This window comes from Phoenix dactylifera, chromosome 8 (genome assembly GCF_009389715.1).
Source record: "Phoenix dactylifera cultivar Barhee BC4 chromosome 8, palm_55x_up_171113_PBpolish2nd_filt_p, whole genome shotgun sequence".
Lineage (NCBI taxonomy): Eukaryota > Viridiplantae > Streptophyta > Magnoliopsida > Arecales > Arecaceae > Phoenix > Phoenix dactylifera.
The window spans coordinates 27,755,558-27,778,976 of NC_052399.1; the positions used below are offsets into that span (position 1 = coordinate 27,755,558).

The 23,419-nt window shown below is 39.9% G+C and overlaps 2 protein-coding genes across 4 annotated transcripts; one reads left to right on the plus strand and one right to left on the minus strand.

Annotated features, from left to right (window-relative positions):
* Window positions 1-1,681: 1,681 nt before the first annotated feature.
* Window positions 1,682-5,711, minus strand: LOC103720844 (superoxide dismutase [Fe] 2, chloroplastic). Of its 3 annotated transcripts, none has more exons than XM_017846111.3 (9): window positions 5,446-5,711; window positions 4,379-4,456; window positions 4,040-4,228; window positions 3,264-3,435; window positions 2,818-2,891; window positions 2,700-2,726; window positions 2,582-2,605; window positions 2,192-2,366; window positions 1,682-1,996 (listed from the first exon to the last, which is right to left on the minus strand). In XM_017846111.3, the coding sequence occupies exons 1-8, from the start codon at window positions 5,557-5,559 to the stop codon at window positions 2,241-2,243; spliced, it is 804 nt and encodes a 267-aa protein (XP_017701600.2). In that variant the 5' UTR covers window positions 5,560-5,711; the 3' UTR covers window positions 1,682-1,996; window positions 2,192-2,240. The 3 variants fall into 3 exon arrangements, with proteins under 3 accessions (XP_017701600.2, XP_008809008.2, XP_008809006.2); XM_008810786.4 differs by having other exon boundaries at window positions 2,197-2,366; window positions 4,379-4,459; XM_008810784.4 differs by having other exon boundaries at window positions 4,379-4,459; window positions 5,446-5,710.
* Window positions 5,712-10,097: 4,386 nt separating this feature from the next.
* LOC120103702 lies at window positions 10,098-17,626 on the plus strand. The gene is made up of 5 exons (XM_039129426.1): window positions 10,098-10,236; window positions 14,186-14,514; window positions 14,655-14,765; window positions 15,354-15,452; window positions 15,527-17,626. Exons 2-5 carry the CDS (start codon window positions 14,198-14,200, stop codon window positions 17,328-17,330), a joined length of 2,331 nt encoding a protein of 776 aa, XP_038985354.1. The 5' UTR covers window positions 10,098-10,236; window positions 14,186-14,197; the 3' UTR covers window positions 17,331-17,626.
* Window positions 17,627-23,419: the final 5,793 nt, after the last annotated feature.

Genomic DNA, 23,419 nt, shown 5'->3' on the forward strand with positions numbered 1-23,419 from the left:
TCTATACATACATACATACATACATACAAGTTGTATATATATATATATATATATATATATATATATATATATATATATATATGTATGTATATGTATGTATGTATGTATGTATATATATGTATATATATGAAACAAGTTGATGAACTTGCTTTCTCTTCTCTCCTCCTCCCGCCTCTTCTTCCTCTTCCTTTCCTCTCTTCCGTGTAGCCGTCCTGCATCATTAATGGTCCTCAAGATGTCGACCAGAGAAACGCCTTCCCTTCCCTTTCTCATGAAGAAGATCCCCGTCGACGTCATCTTAATTCAGATCTTTCTCAAACTTCCTCGAGACTCCCTCCTCCGATGCGGGCTCGCGTCCAAAGCATGGCTCCGCCTGACCTCCGACTCCTTCTTCCTCCGCTGCTACCGCTCGACACGCCCTCCCATGCTTGGCTTCTTCTGCAACCGGCACCCGCCACACACGCCGCCCAGGTTCATCGCCACCGCCGAATCAGTCACCAAGTTCGCGTTCGACATCACTCTCCCCGTCGACAATCTAAGTCTCGTGGGTTCCAGTCGACATCTGCTCCTCTTCGGCGCCTCTAACGGCAGATCCTTCCACGTCCTCAACCTCGCGACCCAGGAGTGGACGGCTCACCGGCCATGTCTCTCGGCGCTGGGCCATCGGGTTCGTCCATCAGAGTGCTTCTTCTACTGCAACTCCTCTTGGCTTCAAGGTGATTCGGATCGGGCCGACGCTTGCAGTGCAAACCTTCTCTTCCACCGTTGGAGAGTGGAAACAGTCTGTGCCCGAATCCCATCCGCACGACTTCGGAAGCACGTCCAAGTACTGGCCAGACCCATCCGGAGTCGCCATCGACGATCGAGTGCTCCATTGGTTTTACAGTGAAACCCACCTGCTAAGCTACGATGTTTTCACGTCGTGCTTCTCCGTCGTGGAATTGCCGGTGGAGAGGATCGGCCACCACGCATGTCTAAGCCGGTCGGAGGGCCGTCTCCGCTATGCGGTCTTCGACCGCCGCTCCCCTCGCATCCAAACCTGGGGCTCTCCTCGACAAGTCGAGGAACCAACCTTGGCGTTTGGAACACGACGTGAGCCTCTGGCCCCTGGCGAGAGGGGACCTGCTGCTGACCAATCTCGTGCTTCGTTTGTTTTTTCAGCTTCTTTTTTATTTTTTTTTATTTTTTATTTTTAGTAAAAATGGTAATTCATATAGCTCTCGAATACATTCTGCCAAATTAAGAGAAAGCAAAAAATAAAGAGGTTGGGAAATATCTCCTTTTGATGTCCATAAAAACTCTTCGGAATGCCGGGCAACTTTTACAGCAGCGCCAATATGATGGGATTCGATTGCTTGGATTGCCATGTGGTGTTCTTGCATGCCATGAATGGGAAGATATTCTCCTGGGAACTCCAGAAGGGTGAGTTGAAGCACGTCTGCGACCTTGACTTTGAGGTGGTGGGTTGCATGTCCCCCTTCCTTCAATATGACGATCGGCAGGGGCATCGTTAGATGAGACTCTGGCGTCTTGGTTGATGGTTTGATTAGTGATCGATGATTGGCTTTTATAATTTCTGTTTTATGATTAACTGATGGAATTTGGATGCCATGTCTAACACTATAATATAAACTTCACATAAAAGTGAGCCTGATCGCTATTCAAAAGAACGGGCTACAAATTATCAAAACAAAACATGTTATATAAGTTTCACAAGAAGCATTCTTAAACCTAGAATCCTTGAAAGATCATCGATACATATACAACATGCCCGAGTTCCGCAATCAACAAATGAATAACATCGAAGAGGAAACTATACACTGAAACCTGAGGAAACATACAGGAATCAATGCATTTCTGGAAGTCTAGGTGGTATGGGAGCCGGTGCACTTTCTCCATACTTTACATACGACCTTCAGTTTATTTTCTACCAAAAGCTCGACGTGTCTTCACGAGAATACTCGATAGGTCAGCGAATGGCCCGAACATTTTCATCCTGAAATTAATTAAAAAAAGATATTAGCACCATTTGCAAACATTATGATTGCAAATATGGTGGAACAGTTTGTAACTTCAGCTTGGCAGTTTAAGAGCCAACTTTTGTTTTGGGATACTGGTGGGACATATAGCAACACATTTCACAGAGAAGTAGATTGTCAGCATTTTTTTTTTCTGTAGAAGGAGATCTCACCTCACCTGTTGAAGAGAAATTTTCACAAAGAAGTAGATAGTTAAACATCTCATGCAACTGGAATCTTGGGCTCCCCGAGATTTACAAATGCCTCAGCACGAAGCATGCGTACTGTAGCTGCATGCCAGGACACAAGATTGTCCATGAAGGTGTTTATGTATTTTTCTCTGTCATCCTGCTCATTTTTTTTTTAAGTTAGACATATCCAAGCAGATTTAATATTAAAATTTTTCTATACAGTATTCATTAGGTAATGCATCTAGAGTGACCTAATTCCAACATGGTCTTCCAATGCTTAGCATTGTAATGTTGATAGAAAAATAAATTTGATGCAACAAATATATCTTTTTTAAAGGTGAAGTCCTAGCTAGCACATAAGGTTTAGAATACCTTGTAGTCTAGGTAGTATGCGTGCTGTCACAATAGAAGAGAAAACAAAAGCAAGTTCGTTAGTGCTTGTTGCATGAATGATCCTCAAAACTGAAACAAAAGATTCAGCTTTAGTTACCTCCCACATATCCAGACCGATGATTGGCTGCAAGAAAGAAATGAATGATTTGATTCAGGTCAGTTATGCGAGAAATATCGGAAGCATTCAAGGATTGAGCTGCTGAAGCTTAACATACAATATCACCCCATACGAGCGGACAAATGGCATTTGATGTTCTAACAACAGAGAGCTTTTTTTCTTCCGTTCTCACTGAAACAAGCAATAAAAACAGAATGACTTGTAAGTCAAACAGTGTCATGACAACACAAAGATGTTAAAAATGTGTGGTATCACTTTAGCAGAAACATATCGTGAATGAAACATAAGTCAGTTGAACTATTAAAGACCATATCAAGTATACAAAGTTCAGCAAATTGGCAGCAAAATCTTCCTCAAAGACTAGGTAATACTGAGATATATACTGATTTTCTTTATGAAAAATGATCATAAAAGGCTGAGGGTTATCTGTGGATTCTTGCTAGTCAGACTTACAGCATGGTAACGTTAAAAGTGAATCTCTTCAGTGATTTAAATCAGAAATTTAATAGGCTAGCGATAGTGACCAAAGTAAATATTACTCACAGACAAGCCACACCCAACCAGATCCAAATAGCGCCATGGCTGACTCTACAAACGTATCTCTAAAATTAGAGTATGAGTCAAAATCCTTTTCAATTTGCTGGAGCACACCTCCCTGAGGCAATTTTCCACCACCTGATTGCATTGACTCCCAGAAAAAGTCATGGTTCCAGACCTGAATGATGCCAAATCCAAGTTTACCACCAAAATATCCGCAAAACTTATTCCACATGCTCAGCAAAATAAAATACAATACTGTGAAAGAAAAATATTTGCTACAAATTGCGAAAGTTGAGAGAACAATCAACTTACATTTATATATAGAACTCTTTAGGAAAAAAGAAAATCTGACCTCAACAAGGAAGTTAACGGAGACGAGAAGATCTAATGATAAAAATGTAAAAAAAAAAAACATCATCATTTTTTCAACACCTTAAATGACAACATCGAGTTACATTTATAGAACTCTTAAGAAAAAAGAAAATCTGATCTCCACAAATATATATATATATATATATATATATATATATATATATATATATATATATATAGAAGACTAAATGGAGATGATCAGATGATAAAATAGTAAAAAAATCATCATTTTTCAGAAGCTTTAGATGACAATATGAACCTACGTTTATAGAACCCTTCAGGAAAAAGAAAATCTGACCACAACTAAAAAAAGTTAAAGGAGACTGAATGGAGACAATCCAAAGATAAAAATGTAAAAAACATCATCATTTTTCAACAACACTAGATGACCCAGAAGCTAGAATGACCTGAGCAGCATTGTTGAATTCTGGTAACGGGTTGCCATTGTTGTATGTCACTTTAATCAATTCCTCCATGGTGTGGCCATATAATGGGCTTTTCACAAGCTGCTTATTCAAACTATCCACATAGTCTCTATGATGTTTTCCCCAGTGTAATTCCAGAGTCCTCTGGCTCATGTATGGTTCCAAAGCATCCTAGAAAGAGAAACATGCAAGACAACTAACATCAGGAGTATTGATCAAGGTATACCGAATAAGTTATATGTCTTAAGATGGCAGACAGCAGTTACAAACCAAAGTGAACACAACCGCTTTAGATAACCAAAGCAAAATAATGTCGCTTACTAGTTTATATGGAGGGGTTGTAAGGCCATAGTAGGCCAAAACTTTGGAAGCTCTTCGAGATTGGTGTAACTGCCCTTTCTGCTGTAGATATTCAACAAAAGGATTATGAATAGAATTGCAGAATGGAAGCTCGCAGAAAAAATGAGCAGGTCGAGAGATATTCATGGCACCTCGGAACAAACAATAGCTATAGGCTACAGAATTATTCTACAGAATACAGATAGATTCGTAAGAACTATAGCACATATAGTCATGCTGTATATCATACTTGCCACAGAACTGATGAAAGCAGCCATTAGGGGTGGGGAGAGAGATGTATCAGCAGCAAGAGGAAAAGACATACCACAGAAGAAGAAAGCTTACTTGACATTATCTTACCTTACGTGCATCAAGAAAACCCAAAGGCCTACCATAAACCATTCCAAACTAAACCAGGACGTGATAAAAATAGCAATATAGAATAAAATTTAGGGTGGAATATAAATGCTAGGCAGTTATCTAGACTTTGAAGAAAACGTGGAGATTCGTGTGCGGATATTAGTACTGTTAAATATGAGAATATTCTGAATCTGGACCTGAATAGCAGACGGATGGTGCCAATTAAAAAATGAAACCAGCCGAGCTATTTAAGGTGGTAACATACGCAGTTACTCGTGCTCATGATAGACAGGAAACCTCATTGGACCTTTGCGCAATAGCCCTAGCAACTCCAAGGACATTGAGATAGACTTTGTGCCGATACGGTCCAGGGCTTTCACTTTGTATTCCATCTGTTCGACTATTGTCCCAAGAGAGCTATGCTCTTTTCAAACCGTCTTAGCGATGGAGGTGAGGAAGAATCACATAGCATTAAACCCTTGCATTCACAACTTCATAGTCGTCCTAGAAATCTCGGCAAACACAAACCCGTTACCGGTGGCAATTAATCCTCGAATAAAACTCTATCACCAGGCAAGGACAACACACTGTCACCTTCTAAAAGCATCGATTCCAAGTTCCCAACAAAAGGAGAAGAAGTGTGGGTTATATGGGAAACTAGTGGATGAATTTAATGTTGTGATGCGTACCGGACTGGGCTTAGGGATGCCGGTAACGGGCCTGAAACGGAGGAGGCCATGAGAGATTGGAGGCGAAGCTTGGTAGCCGCAGCAGTAGCTTGGAGACAGCAGGTGAAACCCCATTTGTCTCTCTTCCCTCCCTCTGCGACTGGACTTGGTGAAGGGTCTGTCGATGGAGATGAGGTAACGAGGAGGCGGTGTGCGGGTGAGGAGATGCCGGAATGGGAGCGGTTTCGAGCCGCGATTGAAGTCAGACCGGGTACCGGCGGCTCGGGTCCTTTCTTTTTGTTTTTATTTTTTAACATATATCTAATAATAATAATAATAATAATAATAAAAAGCAAATAACTTACTCTTTCCAACCCATAGAGTATCTCTGGAGTGATTGGTCATATACGAGGCTACTCAGTCCACAGCTCGGTTAGCCTATCTGAAAATGTGCTTGGCTTGTAATGCCATGTCGTCATCAACTATGGTCCGGATGTCACGAAGCAAGAAGTAGAACCCACCCATGCCGTCAATGCCTTCCTGGATCCAACAAATCATCATAGCCAAATTACTCTCAAGCATAATTGCTCTAGTCCGCAATATTTGCCGAGCATGGTCCAGATCGGCCCATACTGCTCTCAGTTTAGCCCCCAAAATCGACGTATTGAAGATCTCACAACCACCAGCAATAACCACTCTAAATTCCGGGCCTCTGACGACAAAGCTAGTACCTTCCCTTCTACTACCATCTAGCACGCATCTATCAAAATTGACTTTGAAGAAACTCGGGCGTGGGAACTCCCACATGAAAAACACTATCCGAGACTCTACACGAGCAGAGGTAGAGCCCTATATGCCCCGAGCTGTTAAAAGCTGATCTGATGGATCTACATAGATATTTTCTATTGCCGTATCTGGGCCCACTTCACAACAAACCTCGGTGAAGAGCTGCTCTTATCAAAAGTTCTGGCATTTCTGGCCAGCCAGATTTAATAAGTAGTATAGATCCCTCCAACAACCACTCGCCGAGTTTGGGGACGCCAGCCCACCGTCTGAGCGTATACAAGAAAGAGCCCAAATGATACCAAGCATCCGACAAGATCTCGACGAGCCTCCAGATCTCTTTTTTTTTTTTTTTTTTTTCTTCTCCCCGTATAAAAATAATAATAATAAAAAGCAACTCCTCGGCAGAATTGCATGCATCTGCTTGGAAGTCTGACTTTTAATTAGTAGAAATAAAAATAATAAAAAAGCTTCTACTGTACGTGATAAAAATGCTATAATGCTCCACCAAGCGAGGTATGGAAAAGCTTTTTTTTTTCTTTGAATCGGCACCGGCATGGCATAAAGGAAATCGCATAACATTGCGATGTCTTGCACCTACTCTGTATGGCACCAATCCCACCATGAAACATGATACGAAATTCTATTCGAAAGATTTTGGCACCATGGTTGTGTGCCCCTTAGCACTACTCAAATGAGATTCTTTTTCTTTCTCTGTTCATGGATATTTTTTATTTGATTACATTGGAAGGAAAAGGAAAGCATACATATTTAGTTTTTCTTTTGTTGGGGTGGTGGTGCAGAATAGTTCATATTTTAACTCTATCTTAAACTTTGAGATGTAATAATGGCCTTTTAATTTAAGAAGTTATGCAAATCAAGCAACTAGTGATTCGGTTTATCTTTTTCACTTAAGAATCATTCTCAAATTAAGAATTATGAAATCTCAAATCAGCAATATACCATATAGTTGAGCTTCATATGGCACTATGAAGCAACCCATGCTACCCACCAGGATTTAATTGAATTAAAAAAAAAAAGCAGGATGTAGAGAGAAGCAAAATTTATAGTTACACCAAACATTAAATGATGCACAAAATGCTGATAAGTTTATTTAAAATGATCAAACTTGAAGCCCGCTTTCCTAAGGGAGGAGAGCAGATGCAAGTGCAACCACTTCTCATGATCTATAATTTCTGCAATAATATTAAATATCAGCCCCTAATTTTGCATTGAAAATAGAAATAATCTCCACCAAGAATTGCAAGAAATTAGCAATGGTTAACATAAAAAGGACACATTATTCTTCTAATAGATCTCCCTACTTTGCTTACGATTCCATTTCACTTAGACCACCCTATTTGTATACCATCATCAAGCTTGTGCCCGAAAAAGACCGGAGCTTTTCTTGGGGGGAGGGATTTCAAATTCAATAGGTCAAATATTGAAAATAAGAATGGTCAAATTGCCATAGGCCAGCCAAGAACGACATATTTTTATGAAAATAGAGAAAGAAATCACAAACAATACATATATCTATTGAAAAACTACAACTATATTTGATTCTTTCTCAAAGAAAAGAATTTTGTCACTATACCATCAAGTGGAAATTCCAAACACATAATTCAATTCATTGGAAATAGGAATCTCAAGCAAACTCAAGCTAACATAAATAAATAAATAAATAAACAAAAAAACAACAACATTAGAGTATACATTTTATCCAACTCTAAAAGAACTTGGACACGAGAATGAGAAAGAAAAAAAGAAGGAATGGGCTTACAAAATATAGGAGGAAGTCTTGCCTTTTGAAACAAGGAAACCGAGAGACTCAAGCCACAGCCTTGTCAAAATTTTCATAGCCATGGCTTGAAATAGAACGCTCCTCTTCTCTCGGAAACACTGCGGTTCCCTCCTCCATAGATCTCTCCTGCGTCCCATTAGCAATCAAATTCTCTCCATATTGCCTTCCATCTCTCTTTCTCTCCATCTCTTTGTTACATGCACACGTAGTGGGATAAGTTCCAAAAGAGAGAGTTCGGTACCTTTTACTCCGAGATATCTGGGCAATGTTGAAGGATGAAGAGGCCTTTCAGGCTAAGCATATTTTCCATAAAACTAATGGGGTTGCAGATTAGATGGCTGCTTATATAGTCAGTTATTCCGGTAGTACCTTGTGGGCTGGCGATGGGGAGTTGTTCCTAACACTCCGAAGTATTTTGTTTTTTGATTTTATTGGATGCATCCGTACTCTCGTCAGGTATGATCCACCCGCCTTAGCAAAAGCAACCAAAAAAAAAGAGAGGAGGAGTTCGGGCTCGAAGCCTGCTTCCCAAAGGCAGCATCGAAGTTGGAGTTTGATAGCAAAACAAAGGGAATACATGGAATCTTTTATGGCCGAATTCAGTATCTATCGGTGGTTGGCCGCTGCTCGGAAGGTAGAGAAAAGTGGTAGAGCGCAAGATGAAGTAGGGTTTTTATTGCATTTTGGTTAGCTAACAAGGAACGATACTAGCAAATTTGCCATGATATTAGTTCAAAAATATTCTAAGAGAGTTCGATGAATCCATCACCCTCTTTAATGACATCCATCCACTCAATTGGCCTATCATGACTTTACACATGTAAAGTTGTATATAATTCAAACTTGCGAAATATTGCTATAGACAAGAATATTTATGTAGAGTTAGGAAGTTCTTACAAGAAAAGGATGTACACTTCGAGAATGTGGTTTTCCTATTTAGTAATTTACCATCTTGGTTTTGCACCGAGTGTTAATAAAAGGATTAATGGAAGAGTAGCACATATGTTAACAATCGCATCTCTACTCTGAAAACTTTTTCGTGCGAGTTGAATCAAAATCGAAAACTCTCTTACTTTGGCAAGGAGTAACATATTCTAGCAAATCGTAAAAAGGTGAACTTTGGAATTTGAAGTCCTTCGAGCACACAATACTTCTCATACATGATACATGTCCATAAAAAGATGTTAAAAAGGAGTAACAAATTTCAAACGACATGGACCTATCTATCAAATGTCAGATGCACCGAGTGTTTGAAATTTAAGTTGCAACGGCATAACTATTGTAACAACCCAAGACCTCACCCAAAATGGCTAGCCGGAAGGTATTATTTGGATTACTTGTTCCTATATAAGTACCCCAGATCTATTCAGCGAATAACCGATGTGGGACTAAATACACGCCCGCACGGGTTCTCACATACTCCCCATGTTCAAGTCCTGACGTCCTCGTCAGGCTAAGGGTTCATATCTATTCAAATCTAATCACAAACACCACGATTGGCCCGTGGTCAGCCCTAATGAATCTGTGCTGCAGTGCCCCCTAGTCCACATAGGTTATAGGCCGGGTCCGCTCTGATACCATTTGTAACAATCCAAGACCTCACCCAAAATGGCTAGCCGAAAGGTATTATTTGGGTTTCTTGATCCTATATAAGTACCCAAGATCTACCTAGCGAATAACCGATGTGGGACTAAATACACGCCCGCACGGGTTCTCACAACTATTACAATTACTATATCTAAAAGATATCATTCTAATACATAACTTTTATTACTTAATATAATAACGATAAATAAAGGTGATCGGGTCCGAGCCTTATCACCCTTCTATCGTGTATTCTAGGGTCTAGGCTCTTTCGTTATCGGCGAACGCGTTGCGGTCGGCACCTCGAAACGGTAATGGGTGACTCAGTAGGTAGTGCTCACGCGAGACTCGGATGAGCTGTCGGTGTAGTAAAGTAAGTTTATGTAATAATAATTGTAATATATATATTAATTAATTAACTGAAAAGAAAAAAAAAAAAGAAAGACGGTAACGGGTTCGACGGTTTCAGAAGGTCGGCGCCGCCTACATGGCCTTTATTTATTTACATCCATACCAGCGTCGTCCAGTCCAAACGCGAACCCGTTCTTCGATCTCGTGAGAGAGAGAGAGAAAGAAAGGGGGAACCAGCGAGGGTGGGGAGAGAGCGGCGGAACAACGGAGAAGAAGCAACGCTCTCGGCGGTAAACGTCGCCTCTATGTTTCTCTCAAGAAAAAGAAAAGAAGATTTTTTTTTTGTGCGTGAAAACCTAAATTTCTTCTGTTTCGATTCGATTACGAAATTCGATTGGTGATGCCCTAATGATGCCTGATCAGAGATTCAAGAGTCAAGGGTTCTTTTTCTTTCTTGCATGCATCATCGATGATTACTGTCTGATTCTCGTCTGATGATGTGTCCCGTCATTTTGTATCTAATCTGGAAATAATTTCTTACTTTCTTTGCAATTCTTTTTGATGGAAGTATTAATTCCGGTCAAGTAGCCCCCTTTAATATGTCGCTGTTTTCTTTTATTAAATCTTCTCTGCTGTAAGTTTATATCAGGGCTTTATATCTGTATTTTTACGGCCAAAGTTTAAGATCTTGTAGTGAAAAACAAATAGGTCTTCCCATCTTCCTCTACTTGCTCTGCTAAAGACTGGTTGATTTGGCTGTATTTTATGGCGGCTTGCAAAGTAGAAAAATGAGTTGTTAGGTTTTAATTACTATCAAATTATTTCTAATTTTTAGATATAACAACATTAGCAATTCTAATTTTTATGGGTACTGTTGATGGATATCCTTGGGGCAACTGTTAAGAGTAATGTTGGCTTTACTCAATAACATATCAATATCTGATTGGAACTTCAAAGAGGAGATTTGACTTAAACAAATTTTCTGCAACACCCCATGTTCCTAATATGTGTCGCTTATACCCAATATGTGATTTCTCTGTCGTCAAGACAAATCTAAACTACTCATATGGTGAGAAGAAAAGGAATGCTGTAGTGTCAGTAAAAGATGTGATTGAGATGGAGAAACAGGGAGAGATTTTATGGGGAAAATTTTAAGATTTTTTTAATAATAAAAAAATTGACTTTGCATAGTTAGATTCCTAGTGAAAATGGAAAAAAGGTCATTAGTTAATTAACAAGGGCTTCACATTAGAGGATGCTGCTAGGGTATCCATTGATACTTCTCAATAAGGGTAAGGTATATTGTTCTGGGGACATCTTTGGAATGTTCTAGAAGTGCCTCATGTGTTTGCACATGCCAAATTGTCATTGTTGAATAGTATTGTAATGGGATTAGGGGCATAAATGTTTTCTCATAAAAATATATCAGTTTACTTTTCGGTCATATCTATTTTCTTCAAGATTGTTTGGATTCAGTATATTTTCTGATTTTACCTCCTTTCTTCTTCCACAGAGTGTGTGAATGTGCAGATCGAATGAACAACGTATCCATTCTCTATTTAACTTTGACCCAAAATCATAATTATATCTTTTTAAATTTGATTTTCTGATTTAGAATTACATTATACGGTATTAGGGTAGATTGATTCAACACCATGGAGGCTTTTTAAACCTCTAAGTAAGATTATGCAGGAAAACCACAACTTGCTTGACTATATTGATGACAACGAGGATATGCTTAGGTTTTTCTCTATATTAAGTGGCGATGAAGATGGAATAGATTATACCGGGCACTAAATAAGGAATAGAGAATTGAAGGTTCAGATGTGGATAAATTTGTCGCCTCCCATTTGATGGAAGACAATGTGATTGCTTTATAGACTTAATGGATTGCAGTTTGATTGTTGGAAGATTTTAACATGGTAGAAACAAGAATCATGAAGGATACAGCCATGAAGAACAAGAATAGAAGCACCATGCAAGATCCAGTTCTTAGTTTAAGTAATAATGCCCATGAAAAAGTAGAACTAATCCTATTCGGTTGTGATATATTGGATCCTTGGCCATATTATTTGATGGTGGATGGGATGCTTCATGATTGTGATATAGTGAAGTAACCACCCCAGGGATCCAATTATGAGAAAAGTCAGCACTAGCTTTGTTATTAGACCATGAAGTTGAGGCTGATTGCAAAGTCTTGAAGCAAGACTGGTGGAGCAGAAGTGCGTTTTCCTGACTAGATTTATAGATGATGTTTAAAGTAGAACTTTCAATCACTTGAGATTTATTAAATTTTCTCTGGAAAACAATTAAGGTTCATAAATTGAAATGAGCACTTTTCTTGGCTTATCATACGAAAATCATCTTTTAGACGGTTCTAAAGAGCTGAAAGGGTTGTCTAGACGAAGTTACTATGGATCGAGACTTTTGTGCTTGGAATTACATTACCTCCACTGGGAACAGCTTTACTTGGACTCAAATATAGCTCTAATAAATGAGCCAGTTGTGATAAGTTGGTGTAATTCAACCCATGGTCTTCATAGAGCACAAATTGTGTTCAAGCTCAAGCTACTTGTAACTTTTATATTTACAACCAAAAAAAATCAACAACTGGAATTTCAGGCAATTGGATTATATGCAACCAAGAACACCCATTGCAATTTCCATCATTTACAAAAAGCAAGTTAAATCAAAGCCGTACAACATATTGGTGTCTGCTTAGTGTTACAGCTTACGACAGTAATAAAAATTAAAATCTCATGTACCACAAGTGAAGTTTCGGCTGAAACTGAGTAGTTCCGGTCTAGTAGGTCAGTTTCAGCCTAAACTGACTAAAACTAGCCATAATATTTTTTTAAAGCTTTTTTATGTTCTCTGTCATATATTTATCATTTCTTTGTTTATTAGGTACATCATCTATATAGTACCAATATTTAATGGATTTCCTTTTTTCTTGAGTTAAAAAGGGATATGTAGTAAATACAATTCTTGATGGCCAAGGCTTCTAATGGCCTTTAATCTTAGAACAGTAAAAAGATTACTTTAAACAACTAAATACAACATTATTTCAAAGGCATTCTTTTTATAATAATAAATAAAACATTTCATAACTTCTTGGACTGGTGAGGAGCCATCTCAGGTGTATTGTTCTCACTATCAATACTCGCACCCACATTATGATAATGATGATGGCCACTGCTATGTGCATCAGTCACCTTGCAATAGTATGTGGTATTAAATAGGTAAACATAATTTATTTTATGCTCCTATGTACTTATCTTGTTTGTTTGTGCTTGATTATTTTATATCATCTTATAATTTAGTTAAGATATTGGTCCATTCATGTAATATATTTAGTGTCGATTCAACATAGTTTAATTTCAGATTGAAGCTACCAAACTATATAAACAATGATCATAGATAACTTCAAACACAATTAAACTGATAGAAAATGTTTTGCCTATGGTTTAACTTCATTTGAAACTACTCGAACTGTATAAGTTATGAACGTAGATAATTTAAAATACAATCAAATGATGGAAAATAATTTACCTTGATTTTGTTTTTCCTTTTTTTATTTTTTTAGATTTTTTGTAGCTTTTTTGGCCGAAACTCCGAACCTGAGTGAAATTGCTGTAACTACCAAAATACTCTACCAAAGGGACCAAAACCAAATTTTAAAAACTTGGAAGGCATGGCATATAAGAACTTTAGGATGCATAAATCCATAAACCATGATTCAGTGATGTCTATATCTTGCTTTTTTTCGTAGTTAGAGCTTCACAGTTCATCACTGCTCCTTATGTTTCGAAATGTTGGTGAACAGTACTGGAGTAATTATAAATTAGAATAGCTTGTCCTAGAATGGGCCAGCATTCATGAAAAGCTACAGACATTCTAGCTTGTCCTATCATGCCTTCAGCCAACATTTCTTTTACTGTTTATAAGAGTTCAATTTATCACTTCTAGCTTATCCTAGCAAAAGGACTCCTATTTAGCTAATTGTTATTTTGCCCATTACTTCTCACAGCAAGAAATTCAAAGGTGCCTTAAAGCACCAATGATCTTGTTGCTAGGATACCATAAATTTGCAGTGGGCAGGTAATAGATACAATACTCTTCAGTTTATGAATGCATAAACTGAATAATAAGATTCTATATCTGGGCATATCTTCTTTGTGCTTTATTTGTTTATTGATTTTTCTATTATTTTTCACCTGAATATATAACCACATGCAGTTGACCAGAACCATGGTAGAGGGGACCGTTATAGCTGTTTGCCAATTTGGTGGAGATTTTGTCTCAAATGATGATGGAACTATCTCTTACAGTGGTGGAGAAGCTCATGCAATAGATATCAGCCGTGACATGAAGTTTGATGATCTCAAGTCAGAATTAACGAGTATGTTTAATATTGACAGTAGTCCCTTGTCTATCAAGTACTTTCTTCCAGGCAACCAACGAACTCTTATCACAATATCTAGTGACAAAGATCTAAGGCGCATGGTTGATTTTAATATGGGTTCTATAACAACAGACCTATACATCTCAAGTAAGGTTGACAGCAGGTAACCTAGAAACAATACTCTGTTTTCATCACCCTTTAAAAGATATATGAGTTTCCAAATACAATCATTCTTTAATTTGCATGAGTTGCACCTCTATTTTCTTTTTGTTGTGAATTTGCAAGGACTGTATTCTTTTCTAGGGCACACAGGAATATTGCAGCTGACTCAGGTACTTCTATAGTTGACAAAGTTGGTGCTGTCTGCAGTGTCAGATCAGAGAGGCTTACAGCTGTCAATGGAAGTAGCAAAAGGTATATATACTCCAGTTATTACTTTCTAAGTTCTTGCTATCTACATTGTGTTTAATAACTTTAATTAATAAACTTGTACTCTTTTAGGGCGCCTAGGGGTAGGATTTCTGTAGTAGGTGCAAATACCCATAAAGTTGACTGGTTCCACTGCTGAAAATATTAGACAGTTGAAAGTAAACACTGCAGGAATAAGTAATGGGAGGTATATTTTACAAAATTACTCTGCTTTGTATATCTGATTCATATCTTCTGTATCAACATGAAACATATGCTTTACTCGAGTTATTAGGGGACTAGGATCTACGAAGAACTGTATCACAAATATACTTGTATCTTTACCTTTCCTTTGTAGTATGGTTTCTTAATATGTTATTTTGTGTTTCCTATCATAATTATGTTGGCTACGTATACATGGCCGCTGCTGAATTTTTCTAGGTTCTGTCTTGTAATTTTGGTCTTTTGCAATTAAACCAGTTTAAGAAGTTTTCAGGATCAGACTTAAAATTGGAAAATAGTGAGTACTTGTTTTGAGTTGTCTAAATGCTTTTCTTCCCTTGCATTACTTTTTAATTCTTACATTGCAACTAGGATTGTTGCAGCTGATTCAGTTACACTTTCTGCCTCTTCCCCGACTGTGGACATTGTTGAACAGCAGAGATTTGTCACTGATGACAATATTGAAGACAGGTATGCCATAAGATCTCCTCAGGTTAGCTGCTTGATCCCACGAACAAAATCACTTGGAATGCATGTTTCTGTAGGGCAACTCACAGATCCCTAGCTGACTCAAGCACCCCTATCATCATAGCTGTAGATGCTGCTGAGAATGCTGGACCACAGTCTGCTCCTTGGGATTGTGTTATTACTGAAGTCGGGCAAGAATTTGATAACGTGAAAGCCTTTCGTGATGAACTGTGTAAATATGCTTTTGTCAAAGGTTTTGCATACAAATATATAAAGAATGACAATGTTCGCGTAACTGTTAAATGCACTGTAGAGACTTGTCCATGGCGGATACATGCTTCAGGGTCAGCTCGTAAGCAGAAGTTTATAATCAAGAAATTCAACAATGTACACACATGTGGAGCTGGAAGTGGTGATGATGGTCACCAACGAGCAACAAGGCATTGGTTAGCAAGGATTGTAAAGGAAAAATTACTGGATAATCCACAGTCAAAGCCCAGAGATATTGCAAGAGATATTTATCGAGATTATGGAATTAATTTGAACTATACTCAAGCTTGGCATGCAAAAGAGGCTGCCCAGAAAGAGCTTCATTTCTTGCATGAAGAGGTATGCAATCAGTTGCCTCGTTTATGTAAAAAAATAATGGAGGCTAATCCTGGTAGTATAACCACATTAGCTGCATCTGTTGATTCGAAGGTGCGTCGTGTATTTGTCTCTTTACATGCCTCTCTTCATGGTTTTGAGCATGGGTGTCGACCTCTTCTTTTTCTTGATAGAATTCCTCTAAAAGCAAATAATCAGTGGAAGTTATTAGGTGCAGCTGCGATGGATGGAGATGATGGTATCTTCCCAGTTGCCTTTGCTGCAGTGGAAGCTGAAACTCACAATAGTTGGCATTGGTTCTTAGTACAGTTAAAACATGCAGTATCAACATCTCGTAATATAACGATTGTGTCTTGCAGACAGAAGGGCCTAGATGAGTCTGTGCCCAGAGTTTTTGAGGATAGTTTCCATGCCTACTCTCTGTTTCATCTAATCGAGGAATTGAAAGCAGAATTGAAGAAGAGTTCTTATTCAGAACAAGATAAGCGTGCAATTGTCAACAATTTCAAAAGTGCTGCCCAGACTTATGTAGTTGATGACTTTAATACATGCATTGATAGAATCAAAAATATTTCAACAGATGTTGCTGAATGGGTAATGTCTACTAAGCCTGAACATTGGTCGAATTCCTTATTTAGAGGTTCACGTTATGATCATCTCTCACCAAACATTGTAGAATCATTAAGCAGATGGATTGCAGTGAAAGATGAGTCCACAATAGTGCAGTTGATTGGCGCATTGCATGCTAAGATAAAGGATGTTTTGGATTCTCGTAGGCAAACTTCTAGCACATGGGCTGGAACACTGACACCATCAATCGAGCAAAAATTACAGAAAGAGATCCCCAAGGCCCGAATGCTTCTTGTCGTATGTTCTTCTGATTCTGTATTTGAGGTTCATGGTAGTTCAATAAACGTTGTTAATATTGCTAGCTGGGAATGCACATGCCAGAGGTGGCAGCTTATGGGATTGCCTTGCTTGCATGCTATTGCGGTCTTTAATCGTGTTGGTAGATCTGCATATGACTATTGCTCTAGATATTTCAGATGTGAAAGTTATCGTTTGACCTATTCAGCATCAATCAACCCAGTCCCAGATATTGAGAGCATCAGTTCTGTAGCTGGTGCAAATTCATATCCCCCTCATACTCAGCGCCCACCAGGACGACGAAAGAGAAAGCGAATTAATCCTCGTAAGACAAGTATTAGGCCACTCCACTGCAGTAGGTGCAAGGAGGCTGGTCACAACAAGGCAACGTGTGAAGCACAGTTGTAGATTCATGTTATATCTGTTTAAGTTATATGGTATCTTCTTTTGACCTTTGGAAAGCATCTGTGAAGCATGGCATGTGTTGTTTTTTTCTCCTGATATTGCAAGAGGTTTTTGCTTATCTAAGGCTTATAGATGTATCATTTGCTTTATTTTTCATCCTTGTTATAATTAGATGTCGCGCAAGCTCAATGTAAAATGAACACCCCTTTCTTTTCATAATGACTGCCTTCTCTTGATTTGGAGGATCAGGACAATTGTAAATTAAGCAGCAGCTATCTCCATTAGTTGTTTGTAGGAAATGCCAATAGGTAAGTTCTCTAAATGTGCAGGTAAACTTGAATTATTTATCTTCTGAAGTTGTCAGACCGATTATTTTGTAACTTGATGATAAAGGAAAACAATTCTGACTTTTTGAATTAGCTTAGCTTATTTATAACTTAACCAAGGAGAAATTTAACCCAATGTTTTTGCAGGGTTCACGTTCTGTTGTCATCCTACCGGCCAGCTGGTGATGATGTTTGTCAATTGTCTGTCTATATTTCTGCTTTGCCCCCCAGATATTGTCTATTTTTCTGTTTCGTAAATTCCTCTTCCTTCTCTATTTGATGGTTTCCATTTTAACTCTGAACTATAGGCTTGGTTGATCTCTCATGGACTTCTAGTCTTCTACCGGTGAGTGAATTGGACTTGTTATATATCAGTCGAGCACAGAGCAATCTGAGTGAATATATCAGCATAAAGCAGGCTAATAAGTCATAATAACAAAATGCGGACTCAGTCATCTGCGCTCAAATGAAAAATTAGGTAATCTCGTCTGATCGATTCTCTATAATTCTAAACTTTATTTCATTTATCTGAGGTGGTCCCATGTTCCAAAGACCAACTACCTGTTAACCAGAGAGCCAGTTCCCTCTTATTGTTGTAATGGCCATACGCACAACTTGTTTTATTTTTGCTGAAGCCTAGCTGATTCTCTTTAGCTTCTCATTTGATGAAAATAGCTATTTCTAGGGTTTTGTCAAGGTGTCTGTTTTCTGCACCAGGATTATGTCAGAAGCATCATGTTTGTAATTATCTTTCTGACTGATGATTTGATGAAACTAATTCTCTTTCTGATGATTTGATGAAACTAATTCTCTTTCTGATGATTTGATGGAATTGATTTTTTCCAGGGAGTTCCTATTACGGTTTTGCTCTTTATTTTATTATCATTGTGTATGTGGTGCAATATATTTGTAGTTATATTGCATCTTAAATGCGAAAATGTAGGTGCTCGATTACATTGACTTCCTTAGCTTACATGCATGATCATTCCAGCAGGGGTGGACATTGTTGTACGATGGACGATGCAGTGTATGTGAATTGTTTGAATGTACATCACAAATGTACTGTTACCATTCACTTGCTAATGATCATTTATCTCTTCAAATGAGATGTCGCAATTGGAGGTTGGTTGATGCCAAACGTGATGAGATTGGTGGTATTAGTCAGGCCCTGCTGCCGCTCGATCAAGCACAACTGACTTTATGGGTTTAGCAGTATTAACCTAGGAGTAATCAGTAGCGGATGACCTATAGGGGGCGTTTGGTATGGGGTGATCGTTCTAGGATCAAGGATGATATGGGTGGATGTGATGAGATCACCGTGTTTGGTTGCACCATGGTGATCCTACGTGGCGGTGATCTTAAATCACTTCCACTTCTCAAATCACCCCCCAACTCGGTGATGGGGTACCCGTCCTTGAGGTCAGGAATCCAAGACCACCTAGGGCAGTGATCCTGGGTTGAAAGTTAAAGACAAAAATATCCCTCAAGTTAGTAGAAAAATTGATATATCAATATACTATCAATATATTATGTCAATGTTATATATATATATATATATATATATATATATATATATATATATATATATATATATATATATATATATATATTATGTTGATATTATATATTATATTAATGATATATATTATATTATAATATATTACTAATCATATTATTATCTATTATTATTGAAGGATAATTTTAAATTCTAGTAGAAATATATTATTATATTTTATATTTATATAACAAAAATATTTAATATGTTACTATATTACTCCTATTCACTTTATTTTTCTAATCAAAATAATTATTAGTATTAAAAAAATCTATTATAAGTATAAATAAAAAATATTAATTCTATAATGAAAAATAACATATTTTTGTAAGATTAATAATTTAAAGGAGTAATAAATATATTTTTATAGAATATATTAATAATTAACATATTGATAAATATATTAATATTTATATTATAATATATTTTATATTATTAATAAATATATGATAAGGGCTACTAAAAGTAGAATATGTGACATAATTATGGAGCTATTATAGGAATTAGTATATTGACTTACATTTTTAATTCATGTGAATTAAAAATATATAAAAAAATCATTTAAGATATATCAAAGGTATTTGTGGTATTATGTGGTCAGTGATTTTGGATTTCTGACCATTCCAAACAAGTTACTCATGGATATCCGGAGATTTTTAATCACTGGACCATGGTCTATCAAACATATTGATCTTAGATCACCGGAGATCAAATCATCCCAGCATTCGGATCACCGGGGATCTTAGATCACCATGGTGATCCTGTTGGGGTTACCAAACGCCCCCATAGCTTTTTCCAGAATTATAAGCCAGTGGCAAAGTATAGTCCGTACATAGGAATCTAATTCTGCTTCCCCAGTTTACCCAACTATTTAAAGTTTCCAACTTCCCAAGTAGCATATTATAAAACAAGATTAATAACACCTAAGATCTAACCTGAAATTTCATAGTTTACAAGCTTACAAAAGGCACAACTGTCACCACTAAGCTTGAGTTGTTCAAATAAAAAGTTAGTACAAACACCAAGTTCCTTTGAGTCAAGCATAGGTTCATATTATTTTGGACGAAAAAGTACATAGAGTATCAAATTTGCTAATATATAAATCCACGTTATGGGGTCAGCTATTATCTTCTGTATTTTTTCGAGCTTCTGGAAGAGAATTTCATATCCTTCTTTGCATTCATGCTCGCTGTTTTTCGCATATCCTTCGTAACCAAAATTTTGAACTTTATAAAGCCTCCCTCAATCTGATGTTTTAGATCAACTATGATGTGATGGATATCCTGGCCTAAAGGAAAAAAAAACCACAACTAAGCTCTTCCGTGACCTACAACTCAAATTGAATTAAAGTCAATTACTAGATCACAAAGAGATGGACATATATGATCATCAAATAACCACAACAATCCAACCTAGTAACTACAACACTCATAAAACTGTTTTCCCTTGCTGCGTGGCTTAGTGGATTGTCTTAAGCCAAATCTCAAGCCATAATAACATGTGACCCACCCCTGGTGGAGTTATATATTTTGAACCCGAGGACATGCCGCTAGCTGCTTGTCCTTATTACCAATTGTTGCTGGAAATTGGACCCGGGGGCAATCTTCGGTCGAGGAGAGGGAACGACTGTTAGTCCTCACGGCGGGGCGGCGGTCTGTCGGCGGGCGGCGTCCTCCGTCCGGGGCGGTCGGAGAGAAGGAACAGCAGGTCCTCGCAGCGGGGCGGCGATCCGTTGGCTGGCGGCGTCCTCCGTCCGGGTGCCTGCACACGAACCGGTGGCCGGGTTCTCCGGCGCCGGCCCTCCGACGCTCAAGTCAGGGAGGGGGCAAATAGTGGGGAGAAGGAGATAAACAGTGATTTTTGGGTGTATGAATGTTCCAAATCCCTCTTGAGAGGCCAAGGCTCCCTTTTATATGCGGGGGTCGGTTTACCTATGATGTAACAGGGTGAGGCCGTAGTACGGCTTGGCATGTTGTTCAGGTCGGCGCTCGGTCAGGCGAATCATTGCACTGATGTCGGCGGTATGGCCGAGATCAGAGACTTATCATAGTCGACTAGACCCTGCTGGGTCGATTTGCCGTGGAGAGCTGGGGATCCGTAGATGTCAGGAGCCATGCACATTTATTGTGGAGTAAGTCGGAGATCCGCATTTATTATGGAGTAAGCCGGAGATCCGCATTATTGGTGGAGTAAGCCGGAGATCCGCATTTATTATGGAGTAAGCCGGAGATCCGCATTTATTGTTGAGTATGCCGGAAGATTACAGCGGCCATGCGCAATAAATGCCGGAGGGGTGTTAGAGTACGGTCCTCGGACATCGGGGTTTCTCTTAGGTCGGAGGTTTCGGGGTCGGTCGTCTTGTGGCCGAGCGTTCCGAGGTCGGACGCTGACTTCGGCTGTCCGGGGTCGGAGGTTGTACGGCTTCTTAGGGGCATTTATGTCATTTGGGGGGAAACTTTATTCCCCCAACACTACCCCCCGACTTCCGAGTTCGAGCGGCTTGTGGGGCTCGGACGTGGGAAGTAAAGTCTGTCACTAAGGTTGGGGGGAAGGTCTCGCCCGCCCCCTTGTGCTTTCCGGAGCTTTCATGGTGAGATATGCGCCCTTTGGCGTCTCGAGGCTGCTTTATTCGGTGAGCTAATGATGGAGCTCGTATCATCATGCTTCTTGAATCGCCAGGATCATTTTACGGCGGATTAATGATGGGGGACCTCGAGCTCGTCGAGGCGGTGTCTCGATTCCGTAATCGACGTTTCTGGCTCATTAATGAGTGTGCCGTTACGGGGTTTGAAACGGACACGCGGCGCGACCCGAGGTCGGACGCTTTCGATTTCATGTTACTGGATCATAATTCCGAAGAAGTGGAGGCCTCATCGGGGCTCCACGTGTCCCAGATCTTATTAAACGAGGGGAGCGGGGGTTACGTCCGCTCGTTCCTCAAGACGATTTGATTCTGTGGACCCATGATGAGTCCCCGAGATCCGATGGGACAACGCTTCGATTTCGTATCCGATTTATTAAACCGGAGTGAATACGGTGCCTCGGCTTCCGAGGTCGACACGTGGTGCAACTCGGTCGGGGGGATGGGAACCGACCCCGTCGATCTGGGCCGTCAGGGGGTCTATATAAACCCCACGAGTCTGCCCTAAAGGTCTTGTTTGGCTGCCTCTTATTTTCGTCGTCTTTCCCCCCTGCTTCCTCCCTCAGCTGAATCTTGCTGGTGGTGCCCGGAGCGATTTCCGGCAATGTCCAGTAGGTTTTCTTCCCGTTTTCACTAGGGTTTCCTCTTTTCTCCTCCTCGTCAACTTCCATTTTCTACTCTTAACTTTTGCTCCACTCTTCCGTGAGAATGGGTTCCGGTCCCGAAGAGGTTGGGTCGAGTCTGTCGGAAGAGGAGCTGGAGTTAATCCGCTCCCGTTTCTTCTTCCAGCCCGGGTTTCGCCTTGAAACCGCAGGGCCGGAAGACAGGGTGACGCAGCCGCCCCCAGGTCGGATCGCGGTTTACCGCGAGACACTTTGGGCGGGCCTGCGTTTTCCCGCCCATGAGTTCGTGAGCAACTTGCTGGCCGAGTACCAACTCGTCCCGGCGCAGTTGGCTCCGAACTCATGGAGGACCATAATCGGGTTTTTATCCCTGTGCCTCGGGCACGGAATTCCGATTTCGGTAGGCCTTTTTCGCCGGTGTTTTCTGTTAAAGAAAAACCCGGCGGACGTAGGGTGGTTATATTTCGCCTTTCGGGGCGGTATGTCACTCTTCCGGGGCGCCCCTTCCTCGATTCACGAGTGGAAGAGGAAGTTTTTCTTTCTGGCGTCTGCGGCGCCTTGGGGGTTCGAGCCAAGGTGGGGACACCCTCGGCTGAAGGCCCTCAACAAACTCTCCGAGCCCACGGGGAGGGAGCTGAGGACCCTGGACTCTTTGCGAGCCCTCGGGAGGGGCAACGACCTGACCGAGCTCCTGCGGGAGGACGCCCTGGCGAGCGTGGGTCTGAGCTCGGCGCGCCCCGAGGGTAAGGGCGGTTGCATTATTCTATTTATTTATTTCTTGTTCTCCGTCTTTACGGTCACTGGTCTGACTCTTAACAAAATTCTTGATTTCAGATATTCCACGCATGCCGACCAGCAACACATCACTTTTCTCTCGCCTGAGGAGGCGAGAGGCCGAGGCCGGGGGTGCTGTGCCCCAGCCTCGGAAGAGGGCGAGGACGGACGGC